Consider the following 13423-nt stretch of genomic DNA (forward strand, 5'->3'; position numbering starts at 1 on the left):
TTCAGATGTCTTCTAATGGTCAGAATTAAGATGACAGAGGATTAGAAGATTAAATCTTCTCATAATTATTTTCTTTCATATGGTGGCGGGGTCATATTAATTCCTTTGACTCTGGGCCTATCTTGTCATCAAAATCAACTTGAGAGACAGTTTTCTGCAACAGATCTGTACTGCCAGGGTGACACATTTACTGTGGTCCCCATCTCCACTTACCATTCGTGAAGGTGTTCACATAGTACCTTCGGCCCTGGGGAGACATATAGCTCTGCCAGCCGGGGGGAAGATGGCCATTCAAGCTGTCTTCTCCCGTCTGAGGAGTTGCCTTTCTGGGTTTCTGCTGAGAAAAAGAAAAAAAAAAAAAACAGAACATGAAGCAACCTTCCCTTGGCGCACTGGCTACACAGAACATCCTTTGGGAGAGAAATGAAGCCCTTCTGTATTTGATATCCCATGAGCACTTGGACCTGTCTAAGAAAATGACTCTCGTTAAGCAGTAAAATGCAAAGCATAAGATAATCGAGTGTCTGAGAAAGAAAGGTATCCATCTGGCAGTCATTTACTTTCATGTGGGTATACTGGTGTGTCGAAGCACTGGTCCTGGATGTGCTGCCCCAATTTAATTTACAGGGGCACCATCACCTTCAGATATTTTCAAGAAGAAACACTGCAGAGCCATGTTGCCTATAGGAGCAGTGTGGTGAAGTGAATTTATCAGTATGCTCATTATATACTAATAATGCATGTAATTAGCAATGCATACATTACTGATCTAGATGTAATCTGAATCCGTATCATCCAGATACAGGATCATTAGGATCCAGATTACTAGGAGTGATCAGATCATTAGGAACAGCAGCAGATGAGCGTCATGCTGTCACCTGCTCTTCCAGAACACAGGGTTCAAGTGCCACCTCAGCTGTACATCTCTTCACCAAACCAGTTGCCAGCCTCAGTGCAGGTTCAGGGTGCAAGGAAAAGACAGAGATGAAGCTGAAGTGCAAGTAATTGTCCGCACTACATGGCATCACCTGGACTATTTCCCTCTTCAAAGTAGCTCTGGTGGTTCCTTGGTAGCTTGGGATTTAGAGCAGCTGCCTGATGTGAGACTGGCAGAGGGCTTCATCCCAAAGGAGGCATAGAATCGTAGAATAAAGAATCAGAATCTTCATGGTTGGAAAGGACCTTTGAGATCATCGAGTCCAAGCATACGCACACAAAAAAAAAACAAACAAAAAAAAAATAACCCACACCACACAAAGAAAAACCCCAACAACATACAATCTCTGCCACTAGAGCATGCCCTGAAGTGCCAAATCCACACGTTTCTTAAACACCTCTAGGGATGGTGACTCAAACCCCTCCCTGGGCAGGCTGTTCCAGTGCCTGACCACTCTTTCAGTAAAGTAATTCTTCCTAATATTTAACCTAAACCTCCCCTGCCACAACTTCAGCCCATTTCCTCTGGTCCTGTCATTATTCACCCGGGAGAAGAGGCCAACGCCCACCTCTCTCCAACCTCCTTTCAGGGAGTTGCAGAGGGCAATGAGGTCTCCCCTCAGCTTCCTCTTCTCCAAGCTAAACATACCCAACTCCCTCAGCCTCTCCTCAGATGCCCTGGTCTCCAGACCCCTCACCAGCCTGGTATGAACCCTGTCTGGTCCCTTCAACCAGGAACACTGAATAAGGCAAAGGTAGAGAGATACAATGCATGGCCAAAGATTGCCCCTTGCAGCCCTACAAGGCTGCAGCCATGAACCCAACAGCTTCCTCCTGTCTCACATCTGGAGAGCTTCACTTTGCCTTTCCACAGTTCCCCAAGGCAAACCAGGCATGAATGTTTTGTTTGTTTGTTTGTTTGCATTGCCTTCAAAGGAAGAAATACAAAAGAACAAGGAAAAATCTGTGAAATGGAATTATTTATCCCATGGAAGCTAATCTATATCCAGGAAATGCCTTCCAACACGGTGGGGGCCGGATCTGAAGTGACTGCACTGGGTTCACAAGCAGCCACCGCCAGGCGACAGGCGGGGTTTCAGCATGTGGCTGCATACAGCGTTCAAACACTGACAGACATGTGAACTGTACCATCAGAAAGAAACCTGTGATGTGTCCTTCTCCTGCACATTCAGTCTCTGAGTGAAATTCCAACTCTGTTCCAACCCAGAATAAAAGGGACGTTTAATGATTTTGGAGCCAAAAGTTTATTTTTGTGTTTCTTTTCAGTTTCAGAAAACTCTGATTACAATCACTCCCAAGAGACACTGAACTCAAGAATGATCTTGCGTTCATGCCTCATCGAGCGTACTTGCACAGACAGGTCGTGGGCTGCAAGGCAGCCATATGGACCCAAGGCCAGTGTGAGATGAACACTGTCTCACCGCTGCAGCACAGAGGTAGCCTATGCTGGTTCAGGTTTTAGCTCCTCTCCTTGATGAGAAATACAGGCTGGGAAACTCAGCTGGCCCAGCGTGAATTGAACAAGTGAGCTCGGGAGCTACAAAGGGACTCTACCGGGTGTATGACCCAAATCTCATGCTCTGCGTGCCTATGGCTGGCAGGGTGGTATACAGAATTAATCAGTAGGATCTCTGCCATCTATTCAGTCCCACTCACCCTGCTGTACATGTGGGAATCATAGAATCATAGGGTTGGAAGAGACCTCTGGAGATCACCCAGTCCAAACCCCTGCCAGAGCAGGGTCACCCACAGCAGGTGGCACAGGAACGCCTCCAGGCGGGTTTGGAATGTCTCCAGAGACAGAGACTCCACCACCTCTCGGGGCAGCCTGTGCCAGGGCTCTGCCACCCTCACAGCAAAGAAGTTCCTCCTCATGTTGAGATGGAACTTCCTATGCAGAAGCTTTCACGGTTTATGTTACTACTTTATGTATTTATTTTTTTGCTGATCTCTGCTTAGGATGAAAGTGAAAACTACTCTTACACTTTAGCCTGCCCAAAGGCACATGTTCTAACTTATTTTTTGTGTTATTCTATTGCCTAGAAATGCACTAAAGGAAATTTTTGTCTCAGTGAAGCTAGCACAACCATGCCTGTTCTGTGAACACAGGGGTGGGACCCCTCCACACATGTCATTGAAACACCTCCCTGTTCCACCTAGCTTTCTGTGAAAGCTCTAAATCCTACTAATGAAAACATTAAACCTCATGAATATGACAGAAAAATTAAGCTAGCCCAGTTTTACCTCTGTGTTATCTGAGGAGTTCTCCAACGTGATATGGATGTTTATGGAAGTGCCTTGTTTCGCTATGCAAAGCCACTTCTAACACGGCTCCAGGAACCACATACTTATTTCCAGCTCTTTACAGCCACATACTGGCACCACCAGAAATTTTCTCACTCAGCCCTGACACCTGCAATATGGCCCCAATATCCAACATCACCCTTTTTGTTTGGTTTTACTCTCAGTCAAGACTGAAAATAACTCACTGCAGCCTTCCCAGGCGTGACGTCCTGGAAGCATCGCATTGCTTGTGCAGGTGATGCAGGCCAGAGGACTGGTGTATGGCGCACACACGTACTTTCATCACATGGACCTTACAGACAAAAGCTGTTCTGTGCACGCTTACTTTTGGTGCTGTTCAGCTCCTGTGACCTGCCATGCAGGGGAGCTTTTCCATCTCACATTTCTCTCAGACACCTCTCTCTACAGTTTCACCTCACGTAATGAAATATTGTGAAGAAAAAAGAACCCTTGGAAACAGTATGTCTGACCAGTGCAGTCACCCCATTGATTGCAATAACAGCTAAGAAAAAGGCTGGTTGATTCCTGTCTCCAGGACTATCTCCTGAGGGACTGTCCTGGCACTTTACCCGTACACAGTCCCTGTCCCGTACATAGATAGAGAAAGCCAGGGCTAAAAGGCACTCAGAGGTTTGGGACCAAGTAACATGTACAGAGAAGGTCAGATCAGAAGGGAAAGCATGATTGCCCCAAGCTGTTTTTTGAACCACAAAACCAGTCTCTCTCCCAACTTATTGCAAGGGATAGCACGGAGTGCTGGGACACATCCTGGGACAGCTCTTGGACTCTCTCCATCACAGGGTTAATGGTGCCCCATTATTCTTTGCACAAGCACACTGAACAAAACATAAATTCCGCAGTGAATGTACCGGCTCATGAAGTATTTGGCAGCAGGTTGGGTCTCTTAGATTCACTGCACACATCTCTGGCCTTGCAGATAACAAAGTTACACCAGACGATCTCTGCTGTGCGTGATCACCCCATAAAGAGAAATTTGGGATAATTCAACCCTGGGTTCTGTCCCAGAATCTAGAAGGTACAGAATTTCACACATTTTTACTGCACGCTCACCATTTCTGTGCTTAACACCTTCTTTCCCTTCTGGAACTGAAGTCCTATCCATTCCCACTACTCCTCTTTCTTAATACGGTCCTAGAGTGTTCCTATGTACCAAGCAGACCAAGACTAGCCTCAGATCACTTTGGGGGCTCATGGTATTACTTCATTTCACATGGTCAGCATCAATGCTCTGCAAGGACAGATACCGCTGGTTTGCTTAAGGGAAGCTCTGCAACTGCCCCAACACCCTTTGAGTCACGTTTTGAGTGTCGCTTCACATCTCCCTGACGGACTGCAGGAAAAGCAGATAAGTTGCCATGGTTGTACTCTTAAACAAGTGACAGATGTGGAGAATATAGAGCAGACACTAGCAAAAGTTGCATGGAAATAGTACAAAGACCAAAGTTAAGCCGATGTTTTAGCTATAGTCCTTGCCAAAATGCGTATCACTTCAAAAGAAAGCACACAAGCATTATGTTTTGCAGTTACTAATTCTATTTTTGAGGTACTAATATTTCTACCTTTGCTTCTGCTCTTGCAATAGAGAGTGTTGTGAACACAACAGTCGCTATGAATGACGGTCAAGAGGACTGAATATAAGGAAAACACCAGCACTGCCAAATGCTGACGTTCTTGTAAACAATTGGGCAATGGTTTGCTTGGATGTGTGTGGATGTTGTGGTTTAACCCCACCTGGCAGATAGGACCATGCAGCCACTCGCTCTCTCCCCTCTGGTGGGACGGGAAGAGAATGGGAAGGGTAAAAGTGAGGAAAAAGTCGTGGGTTGAAATAAAGGCAGTTTAATAGGTAGAGCAAAAGCTGTGCACAAGCAAAGCAAAACAAGGAATTCATTCACTGGTTCCCATGGGCAGGCAGGTGTTCAGCAATCTCCAGGAAAACAGGGCTCCATCACACGTAACAGCTACTTGGGATGACAAATGCCATCACTCTGAACATTCCCTCCTTCCTTCTTCTTCCCCACAGCTTTATATATGGAGAGTGATGTCATATGGTATGGAATAGCCCTTTGGTCCGTCAGGCTCAGCTGTGCCGGCCACGTCTCCTCCCAGGTCCTTGTGCCCCCCCAGCCTACTTGCTGGCGGGGTGGTGTCAGGAGCAGAAAAGGCCTCGAGGCTTAGCAATAAACAAAAACATTAGCGTGCTATCACACTGTTCCCATCCTAAATCCAAAACATAGCACTATGCCAGCTGCCAGCAAGGAAGTCAACTCCATCCCAGCTGAAACCATGAGAGTGGAGTACGGATGTGTGGATCTCTTCCTTTTGCTTTGGAGATGAATGTGATCTTCAACAGCAGTTCGCTACTAGGTAGGAGTTTGCAGTCCCTTGGGGACTGCAGAGGAAGATGCTCTGGATGCTGGGAACACTTCTGTGTTAGAGCCCCTAACTAGTCCCAGTGCAATCCCCTCCCACACACGCTTGAACTCCCACTCCTATAGCAGCTCTGCTCCAAACTGATACTCTATGGGGGAAAGAGGAACTGAAAAAGGCATAGGGGAGGAATCGAAGAAGAAATGAAACTTGGCTTCATCCTCTACTCCTCACCACCCTACAGTCATTGAAGCAAAGATACCAGGAGGCTCTGGGATAGATGGCGTGGGGCAGAGCGTATGGGGCTGGGCTCTATAATGAATCACAGATTAAGTACCTCATAATTTTGGCACACTCGGCAGCGCATCCTTTCAAAGTGCGCCCCAAACCCAGCCCTTACCAGGGCACACCCTGTGCCCAGCCACAGGGCACAAGAAAAGTGAGGCAATTCTGCTTGGACACCTCTTCCTTAGACAGCTTGGCAAGACTGTGCTATTACTTTGATCTCTTGTTCCTGTTTTTAGGCGTATTGCCAGGATAGTTTATGAGAACGGTAAATCACAACAGAGGACTGTCTACATGGCGAGGAGGTTTCTATATCAGCAGAGAGTACTACAAAACAGCAAAAACAGAACAGCAGACAGTGACTGAAATTTGAAACTAGACAGGCTCAGACTGAAAAGAATCTGCCAGTCATGAGGATAAATATCGACTGGAACGGCTTACCAGGGGGCTGTGCACTTCTGGTAGTTCCTCCATCAGACTAAGTGCCTCTTTCTAGAAGATGTGCTCTATTCCAATCAGAGAAAAAGATGGGACCCTGCAGCCTCTGGCCTGGCGGTGCAGAAGCTCAGGCCGGGTGGGCTTCTGCCTTCCAAATCTTGCAAGTCTGGCAGTGCCTTTGAGCTGAGAGAAACACTCACGCCACTCCCCTCACTGTCACTTCTGGGAGCGTCACCAGCCACTGCATGGTGGTGGACAGGCAGATCTGGACCCGAAAAGGATGTCTGCAACACATGGCTGAGGAAACAGGAAACCTGAACAATGTGAGCAGAGCAGAGAACGCATGACCCCAGTGAAATCTGCCTGCATCTGTGTTTGCTGCCTGGAAAAGGGACCAAAGTATCTCTCAAAACATTCAAAACCAAGAACACAATCACTTCCCTCCTACGAGATTTCCGAGGATGAGAAGTCCGTATAGCAAGGGTACATGCAGGAGTAGACAAGAGCCAGCAACCCAACAGGTCTCATTCTCTGTGACAAGTGATGGTTTTCATTTGCCGTCTGCTGAAACACGGGGACAAGATTCCCCTGACATCTGCACAGCAGAAAGGAATCAGAAATGAGCAGCAAATGCAAACGGCATCTCAACGCAGAGGGGGCACCGGAGCTCTTCAGCACCAAACCATGTGCCAGAGAGCTTGCAAAGGCGAGAATATGAAATCATCCTGGTCCGGACCACCTGGCAATGCGATCCCCTCCCAGTGGCGGAAAAAAAGAAAGCCAAGAGGGGTTTTACGCAGCAAAGTGAGGCAACAGAGAGTGAAGGACCTGCACACATCAGTCCTTTCCATGCTGACCAACCCCCTGAGACAAGTTCGGCCTTGCTCAATAGAGGAAAATCACTTCCCATTTTCAAACTGCAGGAAATCCCCACTCCCCTTCAAAGAGGGATCCTAGGGAGGAAACATCTGTGCATTTGAAAGCCTGAGCTCCCTGAAGATGTGTTAGCTTGCATTGCACTCCAGCAGAGTGCAGCCCAGGGGCTCTCCCGAACGCACAACCCAAGGTAAAGCAAAACAATCTCCAAATCACAAATGGAGGCCCTGAGCAACCTGATCTAACTCTGAACAGGAGGTTGGACCAGAGACCTCCAAAAGCCCCTTCCAATTTAAATTCTCCTATGATTTTATGATCCTGTTTCAACAAAGCATCCAGCCTTGGAGTAAATGAAGAGGATGCCTCTAGCCGTGGGAAACGTTTGAATTAAATTCAGTGTCATTACCTGCTGTTGCCATTTGCGCAAAGTCGCACTGCACTTCTGCTGAGATCCAACAGCACGAAGAAAGGCTACAGAGTCCAGCTGAGCAGCTCCTTTGCGGTGTTCTGCCCAGTGCTGGAGGATCACTGGGGACAGAAAATTGGACAGAACATGCAGGGGAAACTCCCTGCACGACGCAATGCAAGGACACAGCAGGGAAAAACTGCCACAACATGAACCTGCGCCAGAACAGCCCACTGTCCTGTGGGGAAAACCTTGCCCTCTACCGACGTTAGGTTCCTAACTGCAGTTTTCATACATACCTAACGGCAGAGGTGTGTGTGAACGCAAAGGGTGCGAAGCAGAAATAAGGCAGACGTGGTGTGGTCAGAGCGGCCTGCGTCTGAACGCAGCTGATGCTGCAAATAGGATTTGCTAGCGACAGAAGTCCACAGAAGACCCTTGGCAGCAGAGATACCTACAGCAACACTTGTGTCCGTCCCAAGTTTGGCATGAAGATCTCGGCACTGAGAAGTGTCCTGCAGACCCTCCCCAGGCTGGGCACGGGCATGTGCACCAACGTGTGCCCTGGGGGTGCCCAGGGCAGCTCTGAACTCCCCAGCATCGCCCACAGCCTCTCTCTCTCTCGTACTTTGAGTCATTCTGTATTTTGTTCATTTTTATGCAATCTCTCTTGCTCAACATTTGGTTTCCATGGAGTCACATACACTGTGTGAAACAGATTTATATTTAGAAAGTGGAACGGGTCATATGATCTGTCCCAGTTGTCATGGCAACCAGTACAGCTCCCCTTTGCCTGAATCTGACGGCACATGGCTGCTGGGGACAAGTCGCCCTCCCCAGGTGGCCCTGCGGGCACCACCTCGGCAGCAGAAACACAGCAAGACACTGCCGATGCCCCTCCAGCCTCCACGGCCATGGCATTCCTCTGCTTCAGGCACCGTGCCTCCTCTCTGGCCACCTTCTGTAACACCAGCCCTCTTCCTTGAAGAGAAACGGGCCCTTTGCCTCTGCCAGGCATTGGGGCGTCTCAGAGCGCTGCCAGGCTGGAGCCGTGGGCTGAGGTATGCCCAGCACATACCCCACACGCCAGTCTGGCAGGTCAGCTCTCATTTTTCCCAGTCTTAGAAATCTCCCTGCCCTAATAAGTCTCCTCTGTGTCACACCAAAGTCTTCTTCACCTCTTCTTCCTCCTAAATAACTTCAGCATCTCTATGCTGTTTCCTTGGATGCCATCTCTGCTATCTTCCTACCATCCCACCACAGCTGGGACCAGGTGGACCAGGTGGCCACTGTGCGTGGGTCTCTGCTCTGGGTCCAACTCACCTGTAGCTCCGCACACCTCTGTTTCCCATTTCAGCTCTGAAACGCAGCGTGCGTGCCTCCCCCCAAGCTCTGCCTTTCCTTCCTGCTGAGGGCCTGCTCTCCCAGCCAGATCCACAGCTGCCAAAATCCTCCCTCCTCTCCCACCCCGGTCCCTGGCTGCGGTGCAGGCATGTGCCCAGGACTTTGCTTTAAGGTAATATCCATGAATAGCACTGTGTTTGCAGAGAGTTAGCCTTCTGGGACTCGTATACTTTTCTCTGCCAGTATCCTAAACTAGGGAAAAACAAACTGTTCCTGAAGGATACATGACCCAGGGAGACAGACTGGGTGATGTTTTCTGACTCAGTGCTGTGCGAAATACCCAAACAGGTGGAAGAGAAATATTCTGATCTGTGAATCCCAGCTAGACCCCTTCAAAACAGGGGCTGGCAAGGCAGAGGTGAAAAATGCGAGTAACTCCAGTGCAACCCAGTCCTCCCCTGTCCTTCTCAACGTGTGCCTGGTGCACGAAGCCACCGAAGGGACTAGACTGGGAGAAGCCACAGCTGAGCCTGTCCCCTCTGCTGGGTCTCATGGGACCAATGGCACCAGGTCTGGTCCAGCTCCTGCCACAGACAATGCTCACATGCCAGCAAAGGTGGGAGTGCTTGGGAGGCTCCCCGGGGAGCTGCTTGGCAATGGCTATGGACCTTTTTGGCTGAGGAGAGGGAAGCTAGGCAGGCGTAAGTAGTGGGAAGGCTAAGAAAGATGGGGTGAGGGGGAGATTCAGTGTGGGTAAAGAGCACGGGAGCGGGGCTCTGATCTGGGGAGGGTGGTTGGGAAGAAAGAGAATAAAAAGCCTGTGACGGCTCCCAGTTTGGGGAGCAGCAGGTGTGGCAGGAGGGGAGCGCAGTCTGCAGAGGAGGACAGCCCGGCTGCTGGCTTTCTCACCGCTCGCTCTGCCTGAGCTCTGGGCACGCTCCCAAGAGAGTTCATCACTTTCCTGTGCTCCCTTTTTCAGTACGCTCGGAGCCCGTATGCGTGACACCCTGTGACAGTATTTCGCACTACCTTGCAAGGGCGTAGAGTCCTGGCACTGAATTAGCGACCAAGAAAGGGGAAGCCAAGTATCACCCTCACAGCAGGAGCCAAAGACCCTGAACAGCCAGATGGGAGTGGTGTCTGCTCTGAATAAGAAAGCCAGTCTAGAACATGGTGACCATGGCTACACGCACACGTGTTTCCCTGCAAGTATAATGCAGGTATACCCACAGGGAGCTCAAGAATCACACCATAGGAGAATACGTGGTTGTTTTTCCTGTCTGTGCTAATGGACAAAAAGTCATTTAATGGACAAATCTATCCCATTCCATGTGAGCAGCTCCTCCCGGCTAGTGTTATCTAGTCAAGCTTTGCATGGAAAGGTGATGGACAGAGTGAGACTGGCTGGAAAAGCAGCTGTGGGCAGCCACATCGGGCCACAGCTGGCACTGCTGGGTGGAGCTTCTCCAGCGTGGCCTGGGGAGGACAAACGCGCACCTGGAGAAGAGGGGGGTCAACTGCACAGATTGCTGCGATGAAGGGCTCAGCTCCACACACAATGGAGCACAGAGGAACAGTAACAGCACAAAGAGGGACAATGATGGGTGGGGAAGCGATAACCTAATCCCACAAACAGCACCCTGCCTGGAGCCTCCCCTGTGCATGAGAGCAATCAGCCCCATTGTCTGAGGTGAAAACCATCACGATGAGTCAAAGGAAAGGCTCTCTAGATCATTTTACAGACTGATACTGCCTCTAGGGGTGTGGGACTCATTATGGGATGCAGGCAAAGGGCATCTTGGGATTATACAAGACAAGAGATGAGCAGGGGAAGAAACAAAGGTGGGGGAAGGGAGGGAACTAGTGTGGCAAAACACAGGGGTAAGGGGCTGAAAGCAGCTAGTCACGTGTAAATGGGCAGCTGGTCATCACATTTGTCTGTCCACGCCCTGTCTCTGATCACTGCAGTCCATCCTGTCTTCTTATTAAAATCCATTTCTGACTCTTTTCCTGGGCGAGGGCCTCTCCATTCAGTATGCATGTGCACACATGGAGATTTAATTAGTGCCAGCAACAGGAGCAGGAACCACAAGTCATAGGGACCCATGTGTCTGCAGTGCCAGCAACTGGAGATGCTGGAGTACTGGTGTATCATGTGGGTGCATATCAAGCTGGACTAGCCAGATATCGAAACAGCCATAAGTCTTGGCCAGATACCGGAGAGACCAGAGGGTCGTTGAGCTGCTACCAGAGGGACCAGGAGATCCAAGCCAACTACCATAGGGACCTTAAGTTCTGGTTGTTGGCTGAGATCCATTTGCTTATGCGTGTGTGTCGGGTGAAAGTCTCCATGGCTCAGCTGCCAGGCAGACACGGTATATATGTCCAGTTACTGGAAGGATCTTCAGTACGTGTCTGTGCATGTGCTGGTGTGCGCAAGGAGGTCTGCAAACCAGCGGCTGGAAGGGGGCTGCGGTCTCAGGGGCTGCATGACCAGGTGGCGGCAGGAGACTGGGATCCAGGGCCAGCTCCTGGAAAGACTGTCTCAGGCTAGTTACTGGAGGGCTCCACATTGTATATATGCATACCCCACTAACAGACCTTTATCCTTTTTCAGCCAAAAAGTTGCCATTTGTGAGAGTGCCGAGTGTTTCTGTCTGTGTTGATCTGTGCGACTAGCCATGTGTACACGTATAGAAGAACCATGCACGTGAGTTTGTGTTGTAAGCCTACTGGGAATACATGCTTAGCCTCACTGCTGCCTGGACCTGGGGATATGGAGCTGTGGCAGCCTCACCTGATTCAGCAGCCCCTAACACAGTGCACATGCACTTCCCAGCCCTTGGTATTCATCTTTCCAGGTGCTGGGATGGAGGACAGTTAGCAGGGGTGGAATAATCCCAGTCCAAAACAAAGCTAAGCAACGATGAAGAGAGATACCTCACGTGCCTGTACCCTGTTTATACCTCTGGGGGAATGGGGGAGCATTGCAGCGTTATCTCTGTGTTCATGCTTTTGTGCAGAAGCTTAGCTCTGCAGCACCAGTTTAAGAAAAACCTTGACACACTATGTCTGCCTAAACTCTAAAGAGTTTACTGAAAAGAGGCAGATCTCAGCATCAACATGTGGCCTTGGAGACCCTCATGGGAAGTCAGCATATGTGCCACACAGAAGTTAAAAGGCAAGTGCAAGAACGCCAGGAAGGACCGGGCTGGTACCCTCTCACCCATTCCCAAGCACGTCTGCGTCCGACTGCCTCCCTCAAACATGGAGCAATCCCTCACAGCAGTCCGTTTTCCTATAGCAGTGAGGGAGTCTCTCTGAAACGTCTGTAGTCCTTTTCTTCTTCCCCAAGAGAAATAAAGAAGTTGGCACCCTCCTATTCCTCTAGTTTTCCTTTCAGCACCATCCTTTCTTGCTGTTCAGAGTTAACATTTGCCATCTCCGCATACGGGCTGGAGAGGTCTGGGAATGGTTCACGAGCCAGCCTGGGTCAACAACAAGCAGCTCACTGAGTCCTCTGACCTGATACCTTTCTGCTATTAGGAAATGAAGCCATGGTTTCTTCCTACCATGATGTCTCAAAATAACAGGATGTGGTGAGCTGGGACAAAGCTGATTTCTCAAGAGATCCAGAGCTGACAGTAGCACTATTTCATGTTTCTACACCCAAGCTCTGCACGCAGCCACATACACTCGGCTCACTAGGACTAGGAAAGTGATTGCACCTCTGTACACTGGTGAGGCCCCACCCCGAGTACTGCGTTTAGTTTCACAACAAGAAAGACATTGAGGGGCTGGAGGTGCTGGAGCGTGTCCAGAGAAGGGCAACGGAGCTGGTGAGGGATCTGGAGCACAAGTCCTGTGAGGAGCTGCTGAGGGAGCTGGGGGTGTTCAGCCTGGAGAAGAGGAGGCTGCGGGGAGACCTTCTCGCTCTCTGCAGCTCCCTGAAAGGAGGGGGTAGCCAGGGGGGGTCGGGCTCTTCTCCCAGGAAATGGCCTCAAGTTGAGCCAGGGGAGGTTTAGGATGGATATTAGGAAAATTTTTCACACTGAAAGGGTTATTAAGCATTGGAACAGGCTGCCCAGGGAAGTGGGTGAATCACAATCCCTGGGAGGTGTATTTAAAAGATGCGTAGACATGGAGCTTAGGGACATGGTTTAGTGGTAACTTGGCAGTGCTAGGTTAATGCTCGGACTTGATGATCTTAAACGACTCTTCCAACCAAAACAATTCTATGATTCTATGATAAGACAAAGTTTGACATGAGCTACTTGATTCACAGCCCCATTCCCTCAATAGGAATTGAGACCCAGAGCTCTGCCACAGACTGCCATGAGCTGGCTCGCCTGGATCCTAAGACTTCCGCGGGCAAGAGTTACCACCTCTACCATGGCTTGGTAGAGTGGGAATGGCCAGGAG

General features: G+C 49.6%; 1 protein-coding gene across 8 annotated transcripts in view; it reads right to left on the minus strand.

Moving 5' to 3' along the window:
* The window catches only part of GAS7 (growth arrest specific 7), a 109183-nt gene that overhangs the window by 67939 nt on the left and 27821 nt on the right, over positions 1 to 13423 (minus strand). For 6 of the 8 annotated variants that reach the window (XM_074607417.1, XM_074607413.1, XM_074607416.1 and 3 more), the window contains one exon: positions 214 to 337. In XM_074607417.1, the coding sequence (XP_074463518.1) occupies positions 214 to 337 (124 nt within the window). The remainder of the gene's footprint in view (positions 1 to 213; positions 338 to 13423) is intronic. The other 2 variants (XM_074607418.1, XM_074607414.1) reach the window with 1 other exon arrangement.

Source organism: Larus michahellis, chromosome 14 (genome assembly GCF_964199755.1).
Source record: "Larus michahellis chromosome 14, bLarMic1.1, whole genome shotgun sequence".
Lineage (NCBI taxonomy): Eukaryota > Metazoa > Chordata > Aves > Charadriiformes > Laridae > Larus > Larus michahellis.